The sequence below is a fragment of the Lemur catta genome, chromosome 1, assembly GCF_020740605.2.
Source record: "Lemur catta isolate mLemCat1 chromosome 1, mLemCat1.pri, whole genome shotgun sequence".
NCBI classification, from domain to species: Eukaryota; Metazoa; Chordata; class Mammalia; order Primates; family Lemuridae; genus Lemur; species Lemur catta.
Genome location: NC_059128.1, coordinates 77710211 through 77734474, shown reverse-complemented (window position 1 = coordinate 77734474; position 24264 = coordinate 77710211). Strand labels below are relative to the sequence as shown.

Here is a 24264-nt window from a genome sequence, read left to right as displayed (position 1 = left end):
ATATCGCCGATCACGATGAGCAAAGAGTGTTTCCTCAGGTCCCAGCGTGCAGCCGCCACCGCGGCTCCAGCCTCGCAAGGCGGCTCTGCGGGGTTCTGAGCCAGCGGTGAGCCGGCGGGCCTTGGGAGCCCCAGCCCGGGAGTTGTCTCCATGACAACGCTGGGAGGCCGCGCGGGCCCGGCCTCGGTCTCCATGGAAACTCGGCGGAGCGCTAGGCCGGCAGCGTCCGCTGCAGGGAGAGTGCGCGCCGTTCTTAAAGGCCGGCGGCCGGTGCCGCTCATTGGCTGCCGCTTGTCAGGGGGTGGAGCACCGGCGCCGCAGGGGCCGGGCCGGGGCCAGGACGCTCTCGCTGCGGTGGCTCGCTTGGCCAGGGGATGGTGGCCGCCCCCTTAACCCTCCTCCAGTTTTCCAGAGGGAGGTCCCACTCCGACTTGAGCAGGGGTGGGGGTCTGAGGGACCCAGTGAAGGGGCGAGTCGATTGCCTCGGTGCCGGAAGAAGCTTCTAGTTAGGATGTGTCCCTGATAAGTACTGTCTGGCAATTCCGCAGCCTCGCCCGAACTGAGGGGAGCCATCTTGTCCCTGTCTGTCTCCAAGTTTGTACCGTTGTCTCCATCTCTGCGTCTGTATTATCTTTGTTTGGCGTTTTGATTTTCTTTTCTTTCTTTCTTTTTTTTTAATCACTGTCTGCCAGAGTCCTGGTCTTCATCCTCGGTTTTCCCATCTTCCTTGCCCCAGGCCCTGCGAGTGCTCTGGAAGGCTGCGCAGTATTGGAGGGGACAGAATGACCTTCCGGCCCTGAGTCCCTGGTGAGTTGTTATGCCGGTAGCGGTTGGCTGGCTAGTCGCCATCTCTGCTGAGTTCAGGACTCGAGTGCAATGAGCTCAGACTGCAGCAAGGGGGATTTGAGTAAAACCCAGGAAAGACCTTTCCAGTCACAAGTGATGTGAGATGTAAGTGATGTAAGGTTACTCAAAGAGATGAGTAACCTTAGGAGACTGTGGTATTACTTTCCCCGAGGGATTCTCGAAACGGGGAAGGGGCGACGTTTGAACCAAAGAAGAGATTGACAGTTCCAAAACCAAAACCAGAGAAAGGGAAAGGACTGAGGAGACCTGGCACTGTTTTATGACTGACTGAACACATCTTTGTAAAAGTGGTGCTGTAAGTCTACCCTACTCCATTTCTCAATGTGTCTCCCCCTACTCCATACTACAGAGTCTTTTACCCAGGTTACTGAATCACTTTGTACATATATGTATCTAGCCTGTCTGTCACCCTAGGGCTCAAGCAGCACTTGTTTTTTGGACCATTTGCCTTCCACTTTGGGGATAGTACAGGGTAGAAAGGAGCACAGTAGCTCATTCAGCAAGGCTGCTTGTGAGCCGCATTCTGATTGAGCAGTGTCTGTACGTTAAGAACCACACAGCAATTCTGGCCCCTATCATGGAGCATGTGCAATAGAAAAACAGCCAGTCCATTCTGCAACCAATTTGGATATGGCCCTGAAAATCCTTTTTCCAGCAGAGAGGGAGAAATAAGAGTGTTGGCAGAACATGAGATGGTGGGGATGCCTCCACCCTGTATGACACATGAGACAATGTTTTGCTACACCTCCACCTCCTTCTCCCCAGTATTTGGGGATCTGAATCCGGAGAAGTGCATGGAAAGATGTGCAATCAGAAAAAGAGTGCTCTGTGGAAGCAGAGAACCAGAATAGGTTGTGGGGAGAGGAAGGGGACAGTTTCCATAGCAACTGTAGAAATGAGGCCTTTAACTAGCACAGGGTCTCACAGTATAAGGGTCAGCAGCAGTTAACCACAGGCTCTGCTTTCATCAAGTCTGACAGAGGTTAGACAATAGATCTGAATAGTGTAAGGAAGGATCACGTACTGATCACATGATAGGGGCAAAAATTCAGGCCTGTGATCTCAGCCCTTGCTAGAATTGGGTTTTATTAATTACAGCTGCAAATGTAGACTACAATTTTAATTCTAAAGTTGCATATTTGTGCTGGATGAGTATTCTCCAGGCTCTTTGTGAAAGGCAGACAATGTCACCGATGCTTTTGAACTATTTTGAGATGAAAGACTCTTGAATTGTGGAAGGCATCTCTGAGGATTCACCATTGAAAGAGGATGTTAAAGAGGTGCAAGAGGAAGGCGTTATTTTTTTTTTTTTTTTTTGAAATAGGGTCTCAGTCTGTCCCCAGGCTCGCCCAGGCTGGAATGCAGGGCATCATCGTAGCTCACTGCAACCTCAAACTCCTGGGCTCAAGTGATCCTCCTGCCTCAGCCTCCCGAGTAGCTGGGACTACAGACATGCACCACCACACCTGGCTAATTTTTCTATTTTTTATAGAGACGGGGCTTGCTTTTGCTTAGGCTGATCTTGAACTCCTGGCCTTAAGCAGTCCTCCCACCTTGGGCTCCCAAAGTGCTACAATTATAGGTGTGAGCCACTGCTCCTGGCCAGAAGGTACTATTAAAGGCTCCTTCCTTGGGTGTGCTCTGAAGTAGGCACAAGGCAGAAGATAGTATAAATTTCAAATGGTTTGAAAGGTATTGTAGTCTTGGCTAAGTTTAAACTAGTTAGGACATTCTTAGCCCCTAGGACTTCATCAGTTCATAATATATAGTGATAAATTTACCCAATAGGTAAATTAAGCACACTCTTAACAAAGTAGGAGGGACATCTCTAAATTTTTTCTGGAAATAATTTCATACTTGGTATTAAAAATAAAGCATCAAAGTTATCCTCATGAGAAAAATCAGAGCTTTATTGCAATCAATTAGTCTCATCTTGAATTATGTGTGTATGTGAGAGAAGGACATCATACTTCTTTCAATGCTTATGATGTCCCTAAGATTTAAGACAGCTCTTGCAATTCAGACAGAAAAGATCCTGGCTCCTCTCTTACTTTTAGCCCAGTGAATGTCATTAATTTTTCTGGGGGTCTGAGCTCCTTTGGCAGAACTCAGCCTGCTCTGCTCTATTGCATGGTCTTATCAACCAAAATATCCAAAGAGAGCTGCATGCAGCTCAGATTCCCACCCTGTACTCAGTTCTGCCTATAAAGTGTTCTTTACACACAGAGAGGTGAGAGGTGTGTTGGATTACAGAATTGCTGTGTCAGAGGCTTATTCTTGGCTTTGGGGAAAATACTATGATCATAATGCACACCAGCAGCTATAGGTTCACCTCTTATCGTGAACAACTGGTTTATGTGCAAAGAGGCATGGAATAAAATAACTTCTAAAAAGGTTGAGATGGAGAAGTCTGCATTTATTACTATGTCTGGCCCACAGAGGAGGCCCACAATAAATATATGTTGAATAATTTTCCTAATTATTTGTTCACATTAAATAAATGGATAGAGCAAAGGTACTGGGTTTACCTTCCCCTGAAGAGCATTGCAAAGGATATTGAAGACATTTTGGCTGGGTGTGGTGGCTCATGCCTGTAATCCCAGCACTTTGGGATGCCGAGGCAGGAGGATAGTTTGAGACCAGGAGTTTGAGACCAGCCTGGGCAACATAGCAAGACCCTATCTCTAAAAAAATTTTTTTTTAAATGTTACTTTTATTTATTTTTTTTATGAAGGGGGGAAGTGAGGAAAGGGGTTCAATTTCAATTTCCTTTTTTTTTTTTTTTTTGAGACAGTCTCACTCTGTTGTCCTTGGTAGAGTGCAGTGTCATCGTCGTAGCTCATTGCAGCCTCAGACTCCTGGGCTCAAGTGATCCTCCTGGCTCAGCCTCCTGAGTACCTGGGACTACAGGTGCATGCCGCAATGCCTGGCTAGTATTTCTATTTTTAGTAGAGATGGTGTCTCACTCTTGCTAAGGCTGGTCTTGAACTCTGGAGCTCAAGCAATCCTCGTGCCTCGGCCTCCCAGAGTGCTAGGGATTATAGGCATGAGCCACTGTGTCTGGCCTCTATAAAAAATTTTAAAATTAGCTGGGTGTGGTGGTGTACCCCTGTAGTCCTAGCTACTTGGGAGGCTGAGGCAGGAGGATTGTTTGAACCTGGGAGTTATAGATGTGAGCTATGATTGGGCTACTGCACTCCAGCCTGGGTGACGGAGTGAGACCCTGTCTCTAAAATTAGAAAAATAAAACTTCCCCTTTTTCCCCCTACTCCCCGCATTCTTTTATTCAAGAAAGTGATTCCCAAAAGTTAAAAAGAAGTATTTATTAATACCATCTTACCTTATACATTCCATTAACCGGTGAGATGGAAAGTAGTATTTGGCTGTGACCTCTGACACCATCTTTTCCTTTACTCTGAGCAAAGCTACCTCTTACTGCAGGGGTCTCTAAGAATTTTTTTTGTGGTGATGGAGATGATAGTGGTAAAAAGAATTCAAACCTAAGCATATAACTTGGTTTTGAGGCCATAGGTGTGTGTGAATTATATTTTGCATCTTATTTTTCAAAGTATCCATAGAGTTATTTTCCTTCAAAGAATGCTTGGGTTGAAGAAATATTGTTCCCTTTACAATATCACAAAATCATAAGTACTTTTTCTCTTCCTTGTCATCAGTTCTTTCTTGAAGATCCTTTATAATGTGCCCTAACTTCCCTTTCCTACATTACCTCCTACAAATATCAACCCTTTCATTCAGTCAGTCTGAACCACTTGCCCTTCCCTCAGTCATTCTTGTATTTTCTGTTCCGGCTTTCCCTTTTTCCTTGAATGCTTTGTTCTCCTTAATTCTCATCTAGGGATTTATTTGTTTACCTTTACCTTTATGACTTACCTTATTTGTGGAATAAGTTTTCAACTAATTCCACAAAGAATTTAAGGAATATGACCTAATTCAAGGAAGAAGGTCATATCAAGGAATATGACCTTCTTTTGTGAAACTGGCTTCCTTATTTGCTGACTGTGTGAACTTGGGCAAGTTGCTTATCTTCTCTGTGGTTCAGTTTCCTCATCTGTAAAATTATAATAATAGCACCTACCTTACAGGAATTACTTTGAGAATTAAGTGTGACAACCATTTAAATATTCTTAGCATAATGCCTGGATTCATTCATTTACTCAGTAGTACTTATTGAGCACTTACTGTGTGCCAGCAAATGGAACACACAAAGGTCCTTGCTCTTGTGGTCCTTATATTCTAAAGGGGGAGAGAGATAATAAACAATGAATATAATAAGTAAATTATAAAGTATTAGTATAAATTATAAAGTATTACAGAAAGTGATTAATGCTGTGGCAAAAAAGAAAAATAGGGCCAGGCAGCATGGTGGCTTATGCCTGTAGTCCCAGCTACTCAGAAGGCTGAGGTGGAAGGATTGCTTGAGCCCAGGAGTTTGAGTCCAGTTCAGGCAACATAGTGAGCCCCAGTCTCTAAAAAATTAAAAAAAAAAATATGGTAAGGGTGGTAGGGAATGCTGGTAGGGGTGTGGTGATGGGAACAATAGTGAAGGGACTAGAAAAGTTTGCAATTTGAAATAAGGTGGTCAGAGTAGGCCTTATTGAGAAAATGAGATTTGAGCAGACTTGAAAGAAGTGAGTTAGCCTTTGGATATCTAGTGGAAGAGTCTTGTAGGCGGAGAGGATAGCCAGTACCAAGACCCTCAAGTAGCAGTATACCTGGCACTTTCAAGAAATAGGTGGAGCAGAGGAGTGACAGAAAGAATAAGATGATATCAGAGAGATAATAGGGGCCAGATCATGTAGGGTCTTGTTGGCATTGTTAAGATTTTGGCTTTTACTCTTAGCGAAATGGGGAACATTTGGAGGCTTTTGAATAGAGGAGTGATATGACTTGACTTAGATTTTTACAGGATTATTTTGCTGCAGTGTTGAGAATAGATGGTAGGGGTTGTAAGGATTAAAGTGGAGAGCCAGTCAGGGAACTTGCAGTAATCTGGGCGAGCAATGATTTAGCTTAAACCAGAGTGTTGTCAGTGGAGATGGTGAGAATCTGTGGGATTCTAGACACATAGTATCTTAAAAGTAGAACCAACCTGATTCCCTGCCTGATCAAACGAGAAATGAGAGCTAACAGGAATAAATAATGACTCTAAAGAGAAATAAAAAATGTAAAAAGAAAAAAAGTTACCTATAGGAGGAGAGAAAAAGCAGACTGTGAAGCAGCCAGGGATGGAAGGCAGACTTTTAAGAGTTTATCTTATTTTGCAAATTTGACTTTGGAATCATATAAATGTTTTACATAAATATAAAACAAAATCATAATGACCAATCTGACAAAGACTTTTTCCAGAATATATTTTCTTTAAATCTCCTACAAATCAATAAAAAAGACAACCCAATTATAAAGTGGACAATTTGAATGGTTTTTCACAAGAGAAGATATACCAGTGGCCAATAAGTACTTTAAAAAGTGCTTAACATTGTTAGTCCTAGGGAAATACAAATTAAAACCACAGTGCAATACCACTTAAGATCCACAAAATGAAAAAATTAAAAGACCAGTAACAACAAATGTTGGCAAGGATGGAACAAATAGAACTCTCATATACTGCTAATGGTAGTTTCAAATGGTGCAACCACTTAAGTATCTGAAAGTTTCTTAAAAAGTTAAACAAACATCTGCCTTATGACCTAGCAATTGCACTCCCAGGCATTTACTCAAGGGAAATGAAAATATAGATGTCCACAAAAAGACCTGTGATGGATGTTCATGATAAATTTATTCATAAATAGCCAAAAACATGTTCCTCAATAGGAGGATGGATAAGCAAACTGTGATACCTTCATACAACAGAATACTACTAGTAACAAAAAGAAACAAACTACAAATACACACAAAAATATAGATGAAAATGAAAAATATTATGAGCAAAAGAAAGCAGACACAGAGTACTGTGTTAGTTGGGTCTCCTAAGAAGCAGATGCCAAGATCTGATTAGATGTGCAAGAGATTTATTGGGGGAGTATATTGTATATTGCTCCAGAAAAAAATTACTGCCAAACTTAGCCATGTAAATAACAAATATTTATTACCTCACACAGTTTCTAAAAATCTGAAATCCAGGTACAGCTTAGTTGGGTGATTTTGGCTTAGGGCTTCTCATGAAGTTACAGTCAAGATGTTGGTTGGGGTTATAGTAATCTGAAGCCTTGACTGACAGACTGGAGGATTTACTTTCAAGATGGCTTACTCACATGGCTGTTGGCAGCAAGTCTCAGCTCTTCACCATCTAGGCCTCTTTATAGGTCTACTTGAGTATCCTCATGACATGGCATCTCGCTTCTCCCGAAGCAAGAGAGAGGCCCAAGAGAGAACAAGGAGGGAACCTTTGTTCTTATGCCTTTTATGACATAGTATTGGAAGTCAGATACCATCACTTTTGCCTTATTATATTTATTAGAAGTAAGTCATTAAATCTAGTCCACTCTCAAGAGAAGGGAAATTGATTCTACCTTTTGAAGGGAATGTTAAAGGATTTGTAGATATACAGTCATCCCTTGTATCCAAGAGGAATTGGTTCTGGGACCCCCATGGATACCAAAATCCATGGATGCTGAAGTCCTTCATATAAAATAGCATAGTATTTGCATATAACCTATGTACATATTCCTGTATATTTTAAATCATCTCTAGATTACCTATAGTACCTAACACAATGTAAATTCTATGTAAAATAGTTGTTATATTTTTTAGGGAATAATGATGAGAAAAAAAATCTGTACATGACTCTAAAGAGAAATCAAAAATATAAAAAGAAAAAAGTTACCTATAGGAGCAGACAAAAAGCAGACTGTGAAGCAGCCAGAGATGGAAGGTAGACTTTCAAGAATTTATCTTATTTTGTAAATTTGACTTTGGAATCATATAAATGTTTTAGATAAATATAAAGCAAAATTATAATGACCAATCTGACAAAGACTTTTTCCAGAATATATTTTCTTTTATTTATTTATTTATTTTATTTTTTGAGACAGAGTCTCACTCTGTTGCCCGGGCTAGAGTGCCGTGGCATCAGCCTAGCTCACAGCAACCTCAAACTCCTGAGCTCAAGCAATCCTACTGCCTCAGCCTCCCGAGTAGCTGGGACTACCGGCATGAGCCACCATGCCCGGCTAATTTTTGCTATGTATATATTTAGTTGTCCAGCTAATTTCTTTCTATTATTAATAGAGACAAGGTCTCGCTCTTACTCAGGCTGGTCTCGAACTCCTGAGCTCAAACGATCCACCTGCCTCGGCCTCCCAGAGTGCTAGGATTACAGGTGTGAGCCACCGCGCCCGGCCTAGAGTATATTTTCTTTAAATCTCCTACAAATCAATGTTCTATACATCATGTTCTGTACAGATGCAGCCATTCTTTTTTATTTCCCCCCACGGATGAATCAGGAGAAGGCAGGGAGAGCCTTCAGGCTAAGATGCAGATATGACATCTGTAAAAGGAGAGAGGGAAGTAAGGAGGATTGAAAAGGAAGAGGCTTATCCTACAGCATGGTCTTAAGAAAGTTTTGGCTAGACCAATGAAGAGTCATCAAACCAGAGGCTCTCTGTTGAAGAAATCTTGTATCCCACAGGGACGGGTCTGCCTTTGTAGCCCTGCTGTGCTCAGGCATTGGCTAGGATCAGCCTGTAGGAAGTATGGCCTTGATGCAAATGTGGTCGTAGATCCACAAGGGCAGTATGTGGGATCATCAGTCATTTATGCTCTCTGAAAGAAGATAGCAGTGGTGCATTTTCATGGTTGCCACAAATATGTACTGCATGAATAAATTTATATGAAATTCTGGAAAGGACACAACTAATCTACAGTGATAGGAAGCAAATAAGTGGTAGTCTGGGGCTGGGAATTGATTGCAAAAGGGCACAAGGGAACTTTCTGGGTAGCTACACACACACACACACACATACATATGCACATTTGTTGAACTTATGAAACTCTACACTTAAAATGAGCCTATTTTACTGTACATAAATAATATATAAAGTTCACTAAAAAACACAATGAGATACCACTTCACACTAACAGTACAAAATGTGAATGAGAATGTGGAGCACCTGAAACTCGTATGTTGTTAGTGGAAGTATAAACTTATACAATCATTTTAGAAAACTGGCAATTTCTTATAAAGTGAAAACAAGCACCTATTCTATGACCCAGCAAGAGAAATGAAAACATATAGTCACAAAAAGAATTGTTCATGAGTGTTTATAGCCGCTTTATTTATAGTAGCCCAAAACCCCCCAAATAAGTAGTAATAGAAGAATTGATAAATTGTGGTACATTTATACAATAGAATACTACTAAGCAATAAGAAAGAATGAACTGATGCATGCAACAACATGCAAAATGTTATGTTGAGCAAAACAAGCTGGATGCAAAAGACTACATATTGTGCAATTCCATTTATATAAAATTGTACAACAGGCATATATAATCCATGGTGATAGAAGTTACAATATAATTGCCTTGGGGAATGGGTATTGACTAGCGTCTACCATGAAAAAACTCTGGTGTGATGAAATGTTCTGTATATTGATTGATATATAGGTTTCATTGTATGGGTGTATCAAAGCTCATCAAATTATACAAATTATAAATTTTATCTCAATTTTAAAAATCAAGATAAATTAGACATTAAAAATCAAAAACAAAATGAAACTAGCCTGTGTATTAAATTGGTAGAATTATTATTTCAAATGACTTTAAAATACAATAATTTAACTGTACATTTTTTTGTTTGTTTGTTTTGAGACAGGATCTCACTCTGTTGCCCAGGCTAAAGTACAGTGGCATCACATAGCTCACTGCAATGTCAAACTCCTGGGCTCAAGGGATCCTCATGCCTCAGCCTCCTGAGTAGCTGGGACTAGAAGTGTGTGCCACCATACCTGGCTAATTTTTCTATTTTTTGTAGAGATGCGGTCTTGCTATGTTGCTCAGGCTGTTCTCAAACTCCTGGACTCAAATGATCCCTCTACCTTGGCCTCCCAAAATGCTGGGATTACAAGCGTGAGCCACCGCACCTAGACTTAACTGTACATTTTTGGTGGGATATACCCTAAGGGAAAAAAATCAACTGCAAAGAAATGTTAAACTGTTTTTATTAGTCATCTCATTAGTAAAAATACTGATATATTTTTCTGAAACTATTACATGTAGTATAATAAAAAATTACATTAATGTTATCAGGAACCAAGATATTGATCATAAGAGAAAGAGATACAAATATAAAATCAAAGAAGTTGGGTAAAACCCCTGAAGTCCTAAAATTTAATTGGAAACTGCCGAACAATGACCAATCTACTGGCAATCAGTAAGCATTCAAACCATCCAGATTGTGGTCTAAATACCATTTTCTACCAAAATGAACCAGGACTCTTTAGAGAAATATCTGATTCTGGGTCTGGGTCAGGAAATATACAAGATGAACCTGGAACATCTTGTTATATTAGAAAAAAAAGAAGCTATCAAAGACTGCTGGAATCCTGCAAAAGGACTTAGGAGCTAACCTGAAAGGACTCCCAAAATCCAGAGATAGCACAATATGGATTTCAAAGTGAATAATAACTGCAGTACCTGCAATAACAATGAACAATAACAAATAACAGTAACATATTTATATTTAAACACAAAATCCATGAGTTCATAATTATACTAAAAACAAAAATGTCAGTCATCTTTGGAATATGATAGACAGCCAACTCATCATTTTAGAAAACTAGTAAATAAAGAGAAAGAATTAAGCATTTATCATTGCCTTTCCTTCCATAATCAAATATTGGATGAGGAGAAAGTTCTTTATAGAATTCCAGGTAAAAAATGAAGATAGTACATTAAAATAAGAATATTGCCATTTGGCAGTGCCTAGTGAAATACTGCATCTAGGCAATGACTATCAATGACTACTAAACTACCACGCATAGCTGGGTGTGGTGGAGTGTGCCTGTAGTGCTACCTACTGGGGAGGCTGAGCAGGAGGATCACTTGAGCCCAGGAGTTGGAGGTTGCAGTGAGCTGTGATGACGATATTGCACTCCAGCCTCAATGACAAAGCAAGACCCTATCTCAAAAGAATAAATAAATAAATAAAAATAAACTATCAGGTAAAAAGTTGTCAACATTTGAACCTATTAATCAATTTTCGCAAAACAAAAATACATTCAACCAGATGTTTTGTGTCTTCTCCTTTTTTTTTTTTTTTTTTTTTTGAGACAGAGTCTTACTCTGTTGCCAAGGCTTGAGTGCCATGGTGTCAGCCTAGCTCACAGCAACCTCAAACTCCTGGGCTCAAGTGATCCTCTTGACTCAGCCTCCCGAGTTGATGGGATTACAGGCACGTGCCACCATGCCCAGCTAAGTTTTTCTATTTTTAATTGCCCAGCTAATTTTTTAGTAGAGACAAAGTCTCACTCTTGCTTAGGCTGGTCTCAAATTCCTGACCTCAAGCCATTCTCCCACCCCCAGAGTGCTAGGATTACAGGCATGAGCCACTGTGCCCAGCCTTTGTGTCTTCTCCTGATGAGTCGTTATAGGAAGTATATTCTACCATTTATGGAGTAGTCTTGCCAAAAAAAAAAAAAAAAAAAGAACATGAATCTGAACAAGGCTTTATATCTAACTGCCCACTTATAGGAAGTAAAAGGGACAAAGAAATATGTGAAATGACTCCAGAAGAACACAATCAGAAAAATCCATAATTTCATAAATTTTTCAGAGCAAATGATCTGGTTTCATCAACAAATAAACATATTGCAGGAAATAAAGGGGAAAGTTTACAGATTAAAAGAGATTTCAGAGGCTGAGCGTGGTGGCTCACACCTGTAATCCTAGCCCTCTGGGAGGCCAAGGCAGGAGGATCTCTTGAGGTCAGGAGTTCAAGACCAGTCTGAGCAAGAGTGAGACCTCATCTCTACTAAAAATAGAAAAAAATGGCCTGATGTGGTGGTGCACACCTGTAGTCCCAGCTTCTGGGGAGGCTGAGACAGGAGGATGGCTTGAGCCCAGGAGTTTGAGGCTGCTGTGAGCTAGGCTGATGCCAGGGCACTCTAGCCTGGGCAACAGAGTGAGGCTCTGTCTCTAAATAAATAAATAAATAAATAAATAGAAATTACTGTTAATTTCCTGTGGATATGTTAATGATATTCTTATTTTTAAAGAGTCTATATTTTAAATACTCATATAAGTATGTATAGATAACATTATATGATGTCTGGGATTTGCTTAAAAATAACCAGTTGAGGGGAAGTGGATGGTAATATACATGAAATAAGATTGAGGCTGGGCGCGGTGGCTCATGCCTGTAATCCTAGCACGCTGGGAGGCCGAGGCGGGTGGATCGCGCGAGGTCAGGAGTTCGAGACCAGCCTGAGCGAGACCCCGTCTCTACTAAAAGTAGAAATAAAAATTATCTGGACAACTAAAAATATATACAGAAAAAATTAGCCGGGCATGGTGGCGCATGCGTGTAGTCCCAGCTACTCGGGAGGCTGAGGCAGGAGGATCGCTTGAGCCCAGGAGTTTGAGGTTGCTGTGAGCAAGGCTGACGCCATGGCACTCACTCTAGCCTGGGCAACAAAGTGAGACTCTGTCTCCAAAAAAAAAAAAAAAAAAAGAAATAAGATTGAGTGTTGATAATTGTTAAAGCTGGATAAGAACATAGGTTTTAAAAAGTTTTTTTCTATTAAGAAAAATAGAATGTCTCCAAGCTTTTTGATGAAGTTGTCATCAGCTGAGATGGAGAAGGCTACAGCTAGAGCAGGTTTGGTAGAAAAGATGAGTTCAGTTTTGAGCATTTTGAATTTGAGATGTCAATTGGATATCCAAATGGAGATATTGAATAGCCAGTTAGATATATAATTTGGGATTTGGGAGAGAAGTATGGGCTGAAGATAAGTTGGGAGTCATTGGCATATAAACTGTATTTATAGCAATGAGACTGGATGAGATCAAGAAAGGAATGAGACTAAGTAGAACTTAGAACATACTAAGTGCTCAACCAATTCATTATAGCCATACGACTAAAATTCTTTCTTTTGATTTCTTTCTCAAAACTACAGATTTTTTATTGTAACTTGTATTATAGTTATTTGTATATGTAAGTTCCTTGAAGCTAGGAACTAGATCTTACTCATGTTTATACACTGCTCCACCACCATGGAACCCAAATGGTGTCTTGCATTTAAGTGAATTGAAATTAGCAAATGAACTTGAATTTGTGAAGAAATTTTTGGTCAGAGGTGTGGGTTTTCTGAATTGCTCTGGCTTTGGGTTCATGAGACTGTATGTGATGAGCTTATATCTGAACTGGGCCAAGATATGTTACTGTTATTCTTGCCTCTAGTTAGCACACTAGCTCTGTACAGCCCAGATCAGTCTTCGAGACCCAACCCTACCTTAAATACTATAGAAGGGAGATGGGTCAGGTGACTCAGACTAGAGTGGGAAGGGGCAGTAATGATGTGGGGAGTAGGATCCAAGAGTAGGCACTGTGGGCACCACGTGACATTACTTTATGTACACACACGCTTACCTCAGAGGATGAGTAAACATTTCACAGCTCAGGGCCGGGCGTGGTGGCTCACGCCTGTAATCCTAGCACTCTGGGAGGCCGAGGTGGGTAGATCACTCGAGGTCAGGAGTTCGAGACCAGCCTGAGCAAGAGCCAAGCCTGAGCAAGAGCCAGACCCCGTCTCTACTAAAAAAATAGAAAGAAATTATCTGGCCAACTAAAAATATATATAGAAAAAATTAGCCAGGCATGGTGGTGCATGCCTGTAGTCCCAGCTACTCGGGAGGCTGAGGCAGTAGGATCTCTTAAGCCCAGGAGTTTGAGGTTGCTGTGAGCTAGGCTGACACCAGGGCACTCACTCTAGCCCGGGCAACAAAGCGAGACTCTGTCTCAAAAAAAAAAAAAAAAAAAAAAAAACATTTCACAGCTCAGCTTCTAGGACACAGTGGTGTCCTTGCCCTCTGAAGTGTTCTCTTATATTCTTTTTAGATTTCTCAGCCCCAGCCCTGGAACATGAAAACTCTCTTCTCCCCACTGGGGTTTAAGAGTTTAGGAGTAGCTGGGTTTTTGTTGTTGTTATTGTTTTTGTTTGTTTGTTTTAATCTGCAAGATGAACTTTTCTCACCTTCTACCATCCTAGCTCTGATTCCTAACAGTTTCCAAAGGTTCTAAGAATATTTCTTCTCTTTTCTTCATCCTATTCCTATGTTGGGTGCAGGTTAACTTTTCTTGTAGTTTTGCTTAGTACCAAGCCTGCCCAGCTCCAAACTTGGATAATTTGGTGTCAGTCTCTTTCTCTTTTCTTTTTATATATAACCACGGTATAACTATCAAGATCAGGAAAATAACATTTATTCAATACTAATATATAATCTACAGACTATTCAAACATAACAGTGCTCCCATTACAGTGATTTATAGAAAGGAAAACCAAGGTCTTGTCCAGGATTCAATTCTGGATCACATGTTGCATTTAAATGTCTTGTCTTTGTAGTCTTCTCAAGTCTGTAACATTTCCTCAGTCTGTCTTTGTCATTTTTGACCTTGACTTTCTCTTTCTCACTCTCTTTCTCTCTCTTTGAAGAATATGGGCTTTATTGTAGAGCACCTATCAATTTGGGTTTACCTAATGTTTCCTCACAATCAGATTCAGGTTATACATTTTTGGCAGGAATACAATTAAAATGCATCATAACAAGTGACACCTGATGGCATTTTGTCCCCTTACTGGTGAAATGAACTGAGATCACTTGGTTGAATTGATGAATACCAGGTTTCTTCACTGCAAATTTGCTACTTTTCTCTTTGTAATAACTCAGTACATTTTAGGCAGATACTGTGAGACCATGTAAATACCCTCTTTTTCACCATATTATGAGCTTTAGCATCAATGATATTTATTTTTATTGTAAAATATAACACAAAAGCAAATAAAATGTGCAGATTTATGAATTATAAATAGTAAATCTGTAATGCTCCTGGCAATAAAAAATAGAACATTTCCAAGCACCTGACATGACTCTTAATGAACTACAACCTGTCTGTCCCCTCTGAAATTAACCATTCATTCTAGCTCTTATTGCAATTTTATTATTTAAAATTTTTTTAATGATCTAGGTATGCATCTTTAAATATTAAAGTTTAGGTTTGTCTCATTGAAAAACTTTTTTATTGTAGTAAAATCCACATAACATAAACTTTGCTGTTGTAACCATTGTTAAGTGTATGGTTCAGTGTCATTAAGTACATTCACATTGTTGTGCAGTCATCACCACCACCCATCTCGAGAACTTTTCATCTTCCTACACTAAAGCTCTGTAAGTCACTAAACAATAACTCCCCATTCCTCCCTCCTCCCAGCCCCTGGCAACCACCATTCTACTTTCTGTTGCTATGAATTTGCCTGTTCTAGGTACCGCAAATAAGTGGAATTGTACAATATTTGTTTTTCTGTGTCTGGCTTGTTTCACTTAACATAGTGTTTTCAAGGTCCATCCATGTTGTAGCACGTGTCAGAATTTTCCTTTGTTTTTAAGGACAAATAATATTGCATTGTATGTCTATATCACATTTTATCACCCTTGTTCATTTTAACCCACTTTCTGAACTTTCCCAGAGCCCCCAATTCTGCCACACCCACGCATAGATGAGGCTCTGGAGGCACGTTGGCAGTACTGTGCCAGCTCAGCACACTGCTGCCCCTTTCAGGCGTCTTCATTTTCTGGACAGCCAATCACGTGTGGGCTCTCTTATCAGGTTGGGTCTCTCAGACACACAGTACCAAGCATAATTTTGACTGTAGTATTAGCTGCAGTTTTCACCCTTCCTCCTTTTCAAATATTCAGTCCAAAGAGCTCAACTACCAGGAGCCACTTACCTTGGAAACAGAAATGTAGAAACAGAAAATTGTGATGAGGGAGGGAAGAAACTCCAGAATTCTTGCCTGTTTGAATACTGATGGAGGCTGCCATCTCCCCTTTTTCTGGCTTCCTTCCCTCTTCTTATAGAAGTATTCAAATATCCACATCTGAGTAGCAGCTTCCCTCCCCTCTACTTCTCTACCTTTGCAATCTGGCTTCAACCTCCATAAATCTAATATCTAGCACAATTCCAGACATAAAGTACTCTGAAAATGTTTTTTAATGACCAGTTCTAAAATTTTCTTGTCAAATTACCTTATTGTCTTTGACCTCTGTAGTGTTTGATGCTGTTGCCAATTCCTTCCTCCTTAAAATTCTCATCCTATGACTCTGGAGATCCTGGCTCTCCTCCTCCACCTCAGCCTTCTTTCTAATTCTAACATGCTAAAAGCCAGTCCTACAGAATAAAAACCAAAAGTGGTACCAACATGCTACAACACAGATGAACCTTGAAAACACTATGTTAAGTGAAATAAGCCAGAGAAAAAAGGACAAATATTGTTTGAATTCATTTATATGAGGTACCTAGAGCAGGCACATTTACAGAGACAGAAAGTAGAATGGTGGTTGCCAGGGGCTGGGAGGAGGGAGGAATGGGGAGTTATTGTTTAATGAGTTACAGAGCCTCAGTCTGGGCAGAAGAAAAGTGCTGGAGATGGATGGTGGTGATGGTTGCACAACAATGTGAATGTACTTAATGTCAGTGAACTGTACACTTAAAAATGGTTAAAATGGTAAATTTTATACTATTTAACATATATTTTACCACAATAAAAAAATAATGATCAGGAGCAATGTGGTAAAATGTTAACAATGTGTGAATCTAGGTGAAGAGTTTCTGAGAGGCCGGGTGCGGTGGCTCACGCCTGTAATCCTAGCACTCTGGGAGGCCGAGGCGGCTGGATAACTCGAGGTCAGGAGTTCGAGACCAGCCTGAGCAAGAGCGAGACCCCCGTCTCTACTGAAAATAGAAAGAAATTAGCTGGCCAACTAAAATATATATAGAAAAAATTAGCTGGGCATGGTGGCGCATGCCTGTAGTCCCAGCTACTCGGGAGGCTGAGGCAGTAGGATCGCTTAAGCCCAGGAGTTTGAGGTTGCTGTGAGCTAGGCTGACGCCAGGGCACTCACTCTAGCCTGGGCAACAAAGCGAGACTCTGTCTCAAAAAAAAAAAAAAAAAAGAGTTTATGAGAGATTATATTATTTTTTATTATACTCTTTTTGAAACTTTGTTGCTCTGAAATGTTTTCAACATAAAAAGTGTTCTTAAGAAAATTAGCAGGAGGAAGTTCTGTAGAGATAAGATACACAGCAGTTGAGATTGCTTCTATTGCAGGAGTTACAGGTACCTATGTCAACCTAGAGTTAGGAGGTTAATATAGTGTCACAGACAATTATTGACTTCCTTAAGCAATTTGGCTTTCACATTTTAATCATATCATCAGCTCTTTGTTAACTCCTTCATAAGGTTGTGGAGTTGATGACTTTTCAGTTTCTCCTCTGTTTTCTTCACATTATTTTAATTGTTATGAATTATTAGAACATTAGGGATACCCATATTCAGCATTCAAATAAAAATACATTTTAAAACACAAAAAGCTTTGCGTCAACTGTTTTGCAGTTTGTCCCTGCTCCTCCTAAATCATGGATATATAAAACCTCTGCAGTTATACAGAGTGAGTTCAAATTCTGACCCTCTCTTATTAGCTCTGAGAGGTTGTGCAAATTATATTTCATCTCCCCAAACCTTAGTTTGCTTATCGGTAACTCTCATAGAGTAATGAGTCTATTAGGTGAGATAATGAATGTAAAACAGCTTAGTACCTGCCACATAGTAAAAATGTAATACCTGTTATTAATTAATTATATCATTGGTATATGAATGGACATAATTGTATAGGTCCAAGTGCAACAGAAGGCCGGTGAGGGGTCAGAATCAATTATAGATTAACTAAATCAGCATGTAATACTTTAATATTACAGCTTAACAGGAATATATAATTGTTTTCCTATCATTAAATTCAATACTTAACAGGTTCTCCTCAGTAGAGTTTTCTGCCACTAAGCTCCAAAAAACCATGAAGCAAATTTAAAGGTTGGTGAATAATACCCATAAGGGAAGAATAAACTGGCTGAGGTTCTTTTGCATAGAGAAATTTGTGAGGAGCCGTCAGAGAAAGACTGACAAACTAAGTCATGTAGCATTTCTGTTTGTTGTTTGGTTGGTTGAAATTTATTATGGGGTTATAGAACCAAATGGAATGATCCCAACTTAATGACATCTATCCAGGATTTAAAGATACCAGTTAAAGATAGTATGAAAGAAAATGGCTTTAAGCTCTAGGATAAAGGATTCAGGATAGATGATTAGAAGAGAAATTTCTGACATTGAGGTTTGTTAAACTTTAAAGCAAGTTAACATAGGGTCTGATGGAGTTTTCTTCTCTGGGAGGACTTTAGAGGTAGATTAGATTTCTCTTTCTCTACGGTGACTTAGATAAAGATGTACCCGTAGATAGGTTGATGTGCTGATGGTCCTTTGCAGTGTAAGAGTCAATAAAGGCCTTTGGCTCATCTAGCTACAATCAGTCACAGCCTCAGTGGGTAACAATTCTGCCTATAAGTTTCTGATCTTTCTGGATCATTTAATGATTAATTTAATTGCCACCCTGCCTAACAAGGACTTCACAGTTTTTCTTCACAGTTTTTTTTAAGACTCTTGTTTTATTTAGTAATGGGAATGGCTCAGCTCATTTATTTATTTGTCTATTTTTAGTCATGTTTATTGAGATTTAATTTACCCTTTTTAGTTTTATGAGTTTTGACAAGCACATATAGTTGTTTGTCAAATGATCAAAAGACCTGTTTATGTTTCGCTTGGGGAGGGAGAAATGCAACAGCAGGCTGGAGAAGAACAGCAACAAGAAAGTGATTTTGGGGGACTTTTATGAGAATCAAGATCACTATTTGCCATAATGAGACCTGGTTGTTTGTACCCTCCCAAATTGAGCAGATGAACTTATTTTGTCCACTTGTTATGATTAATATTGCCCTGACCTGGTCCCTTTAGGGTTATATTTATTTGGTCATTAGGCCAGGTATGATGGCTCACACCTGTAATCCTAGCACTCTGGGAGGTGGGAGGATTGCTTGAGGTCAGGAGTTTAAGACCAGCCTGAGCAAGAGCAAGACCCTGTCTCTACTAAAAAATAGAAAGAATTAGCTGGGCGACTAAAAACAGAAAAAGTTAGCCACTCATGGTGGCGTCCACCTGTAGTGCCAGCCATTTGGGAACTCAGGAGGCTGAGGCAGGAGGATTGCTTGAGCCCAGGAGTTTGAGGTTGCTGTGAGCTAGGCTGACCCTGTGGCACTCTAGCCTGGATAACAGAGTGAGACTCTGTCTCAAAACAAACAAACAAACAAACAAACAAAAAAACCCTAAGATTTATTTGGTCATTGGTCTTCTTCAGCATTAGGAGTGGAGAATGAAAGGAGTCAATTACAAATGATTTTAAGATTAAGAAGTGTGATGTGTCTCTGTGTGGTCATTTCATTTTAGTTCCACTAGTAAAACATTCTGAGGACCCTAATATTCTAGTTATAGCAATAATAGACTCTAGATTTTTCAGGACTGTTTCATTTCAAAGAGTTAGTCCTTGTGTTCTTTTAAGTAACATAGACAACTTGCTTTGATTTTGGTTTGGAAAATACGATCACGGTAATTTATAGCAGCAGGGAGAAGATTGGTAGAAAGCTCCTCTTCATCTTTGCCTATATCAAGTGCTGGATTGGGCTGTGCCTAAATAAATCTGGGCCTGAGATAGCAAAAAGTACCTCCTATTAAATGCCCGCTATGTGTATGCTTGGCATTATGCTAGGTGCTTTCTTTATTGACAGCTGCTCTGGCTAGAATTCTATCCCAGATCCAACTGCCATTTAAATTAAAACAAAACAAAAGAAAACAAAACAAACAAGTTTGCCTCATGGGGCCTACTTCATTAATAGTCATCGTTGCTGCCACGTCCTCTATAAGCCCTGACACTGTAATTAGGATAATAGAATCTCGGGGCTTGGAGGGATCTTTGAGGTCATCTAGTTAGAAGGGGTCGCAGATGTTTTCTTCATCATAGAGTTTGGGAATCACGGTGCTTAATTCTCAATGGGAGGTGCAAAACATGTCTGGGGCTGTAGTCTCCGTAGGCTGCAATCCCATTAAAAGATACGGCAACGATAAACAAATGTGAAGCTTGAAATACGTCCCAGGCTGGAAAGGGAAATGGGAAGAAATAAGGCTTACTGGAGCCCTCAAACAATGTAAAAAACAAAACAAAACAAAACAAAACAAAAACTGTCAGAGATGTAATGTCCGACCCTTGAATTCAGGTAGAGGCCCACAAAAGGGATTCTGATAGACACAGGTTAACCCTGTATCAGAGAAGAAAGAGTCGTCTCTTCCATTTCACCAACTCTGAAGTACTAGCCATCCTCAATTCTCTTCTTCTTTGCCTTTTATTAGAAAGCTGGGAAACTCTTTTTCCATGGAAGAGGGTGAGGGAAGGGGCCTCAACGACATAAACGACATAAAGCATAAATGACAGAAAGCAGGTAGAGGTTCTCAAATGTCTTGAGTAGTGGTAAATACAGTCGTCCTGGAGGCAGAGGAATATATTTCACGCCCTCTCAAGGTCCCTTCGGTTCAAGGATACTGTCATTCTCTGGCTCTAGTAGGGGGAGGGCCTGCAACGTCCATGCTGCCATGGAAACGCGCCGCCGTGTTCCTTTTTCTTGCGGGGGGCGGGGCACTCAGCCTCAGCCACCTATCGTCCACAGGATTTCTTGAGTGGCGGGCAGCAGCAGCGAATGGGCGATCCGGTACTGCGTGACGAGACGGGAAAAGGGGGAGTTCGCGGCCCGCGGCGGCGGTGGCCACAGCGGCGACCTGGGATCGAGCTGGAGGGACTTGGGTGGCGTGCAGAGACCTCTAGCTCAAGCGCGAGGGACCTCCCGCGGGGATGCCTGGTACCGTTTGGAGAGAAATGGGGGCGCAGCCCGTTCTGAAGGCCTGGGTTTCGTGTCTGAAGGGATGGCTGACCGGAGGGGGCGGGGTGGCAAGCATGGCGGCGGTGACGGGGAAGGGGTTGGAGGGCCCTGAGGAGGGGGTGGGGAAGCAGTAGCTAAGAAGGCTGGGTGGTCGTGAGGAAGCGTGAAGGGCTGTGGGGGTTCTGGAGAACAGAAATTACAAAGCAGCCTTTAGTAAGGGGGGTAGAGGCGCAAGAAGGACGTAGGGAGAGTTGTGGGGGGATGGAAAAAAGGGCGGGGAGAGAAGAGGTTAGGAAGGAGGGGAAAGGGTGTCTGCGGGAAGGTGATGAAAAAGAAGAGGGAGGGAGGGATAGGTAGGCTTCTTGTAAATAACGAGGAGTCGAGGGCTTGGGAGGCATTATAGGAAAGTGCTCGCAGCGATTGTAAATATAATGTAATTGGAGGAGTCATGGACTGGTCCCTTTTCCCAGCTCTTGTACTTCCGCCCCATTATTTAGGCTCAGACTGCATGAGAAAGGCTAGTTGTAGGTTACACAGAACTGGTCTTTTGTTATTCCATTCCAGGGGAGCAGATGGACCCTACAGGAAGTCAGTTGGATTCAGATTTCTCTCAGCAAGATACTCCTTGCCTGATAATTGAAGATTCTCAGCCTGAAAGCCAGGTTCTTGAAGATAATTCTGGTTCTCACTTTGGTGTGCTGTCTCGACACCTTCCTAACCTACAGACGCACAAAGAGAACCCTGTGTTGGTGAGTGATTGAGTGATATCTTGTTTGAAAATGATTGAGCAGGTTTTTTTTTCCTAACCTAGACCAACCAGCAAACATAAGTGTGTAAAAAGATCACTATCTTTTTGATAAAGTTGGTTGGAAAAATGAAATCAACATGTTCACAAATAGTATATCTAATTTTAGACTATTTCATATACAGTGGGGATATTATATATGTGTGTTTTCCAGGATGTTGTGTCCAATCCTGAACAAACAGCTGGAGAAGAACAAGGAGACGGTAATAGTGGGTTCAGTGAACGTTTGAAAGAAAATAAGGCTGCAGGTGAGGTGTTTAAAGCCATTAGTCTGCTTTGCGTTTTTTGGGTGCTCTTGTTGGAGCTGGGTGGATTTAAACTTTACGTGTTTGTGGTCAGTGTATGTAAGAAAGCCTAGTGTGGTACCTGGTGCATAGTAGGCACTCAAAAACTAATGTTCTGATGTTGCTGATTAGATTGGTATTGTTTGTAATCCTGATTTTATATTAAAGTTTGGTATTAAAGTGCCTTTTGTACTAATATCCAATTACTGTTTTCAGACTGTATGGATTCTTCTCATTTGGACACATGTGGTTCCATCAGTCAGGTCATTGAACAGTTACCTCAGCCAAACAGGACAAGCAGGTATATGACATTTGAAAGCATTTATTTAAATTTATTAACAGATCAATTCTCTCATCTCTACCTGTTGCCTACAGGATAAAGAGATTAATCTTTTTTGTGTGTGGATTAGGAAGTGGGACTTGAGGATTGTATTAGATGTTACTGTATTAGTACTGATAGTTGGAATCTCTTTTGTGAAGATAATATTTTTTATACCTATATTATTCAAATCATCTATCTTGTGCATATGAGACAAAATAAGCATTCTTCATTCTTAGTATAGATATGACTTCTTAGTAGAAAATATAATCATCAAAAATATTTAGGAGTATTATCAAAACTATTAGGCATGTTTTCCACCTGCCAACCAAAGCACCTCACCAGATAGATCCAGAATGTTTAATTCATACCCTAAACAATATTCAACTTTTACCATGTCTTATGTGTATCTTTACGGTGTCCATTTTTTGAGTTCATCCTCTGTGGTAAGCCCTATATTGGATGTTTCACATATATTATAATATCATTTAATTCTATCCATAAAGCAGCTACACAATGAAGACATTATTAATATATTACTTCCATTATATAGAGGGGGAAACTGATAGGCAAAGAAATTAAATAACTTGCTCTAGAATACATTGCTAATAAGTGACAGAGCTGGGCTTTGAACATGGTCCTTCTGACTTGAATGCCTCTGCTTTCTTTTTTATTTATTTAGTTTTATTTTGTTAATTTTATTTTTTAAATAAAAAAAAATTTTTAAGAGACAGGGTTTCACTGTATTGCTCAGGCTGGAGTGCAGTGGCTATTTACAGGCATGGTCATAGCACACTGCAGCCTTGAACTCTTGGCCTTAAACAGTCCTGCTTCAGCCTCCTGAGTTCCTTTTAACTAGTCAGTGCTTCTCAGTCTTCTGCCCCAGTTCTCCTAAGGTCAAAGGAGAATGTAGACAACTTCAGGAGTCTCTGGGTATGAGGGTAGAAAGGGGAGATAGTCAAAGAGGAGGATGTTGGCTTGAGATGGTTGAAGACTATTGTTTTATCTTAAAAATAAATGGTTTTTTTTTTTTTACAGTCTGTTTGCACATCAATTTTTTTCTCCCAAGTCAACAAAATGAATGCTTCAGAACAATCTTCAAACTGATGGGCTTATTTTGTCCTGCAGAGGGGTTTTATTTGGCCTACATAAGTGGTAAACATGTTTGAATTAATTGACAATTTAAAAATGGGGAAATTTCTCATAAGACCTAGATTTCCTGCTTCTGTCATTACTAGTCCCTACTGGCAACAGTTGGCTGGAGCTGTGAGTAGGAGGCAACCTTTGCTTAGATGGGGCATGAGTTCTATGGTTTGCCATAGTCACCACATCTCACTATTGTACTTGGACACTGAAGCCAGGTGTTCCTTTGTCATTTGTCACAGTGCTTATGGCTTTTGTTCTTACACTCAGCTGCTTCACTCATCTGTGTTATCTTGCTTTGCTTTTTGTGGGCATATCAGTTTATGGTACCTATTTAGGAACATGTGTCAGGTTTATCTATATTTTTGTGGCTCAACATCCTGGTTTGAACTAGTGAGGACAGGAAGTATGCGTATCCCTCATTGTGAATGAAGCAATGCTATCTGAGAAGTTCCATGCTCCTTCTTTTCCTTTTTTGCATCAATGTGTTGCTCATTCTCTTAAAAAAAAAAAAAATTGAATGCTTATGTTCAATAAGTGGCATATGCTTTAAAAAGGGGCTTTGCCATTGTGGAGTTTATTATTTAATAGAGGGGGAGACAGATGTTAAGTCATTATATCAATAGATATTCAATTATAATTGTGATTATTGTAAAAAGGAAAAAAAATACATAATCTAATCCAGGGGATAAGGGAATGCCTCTTTGAGGAATGCAATCTACATGATAAATATGAATTTGCTAGACATAGTTGAAGAACTGGGGAGAAGTGTGTAGTTTGAAAGGAGGAGTTTTCCAAACAG

The 24264-nt window shown here is 40.3% G+C and overlaps 1 protein-coding gene across 6 annotated transcripts in view; it reads left to right on the top strand.

The window, feature by feature from the left end:
- Positions 1-392: 392 nt before the first annotated feature.
- TP53BP1 (tumor protein p53 binding protein 1) overlaps positions 393-24264 on the top strand; it is a 92860-nt gene continuing 68988 nt past the window's right edge. For 4 of the 6 annotated variants that reach the window (XM_045539950.1, XM_045539943.1, XM_045539962.1 and 1 more), the window contains exons 1-6: positions 413-620; positions 737-807; positions 20702-20890; positions 21476-21660; positions 21871-21964; positions 22217-22301. In XM_045539950.1, coding sequence (XP_045395906.1) covers positions 20884-20890; positions 21476-21660; positions 21871-21964; positions 22217-22301 — 371 coding nt within the window. In that variant the 5' untranslated portion in view covers positions 413-620; positions 737-807; positions 20702-20883. Of the gene's footprint in view, positions 621-736; positions 808-20701; positions 20891-21475; positions 21661-21870; positions 21965-22216; positions 22302-24264 lie in introns of all 6 variants that reach the window. The other 2 variants (XM_045539971.1, XM_045539956.1) reach the window with 2 other exon arrangements.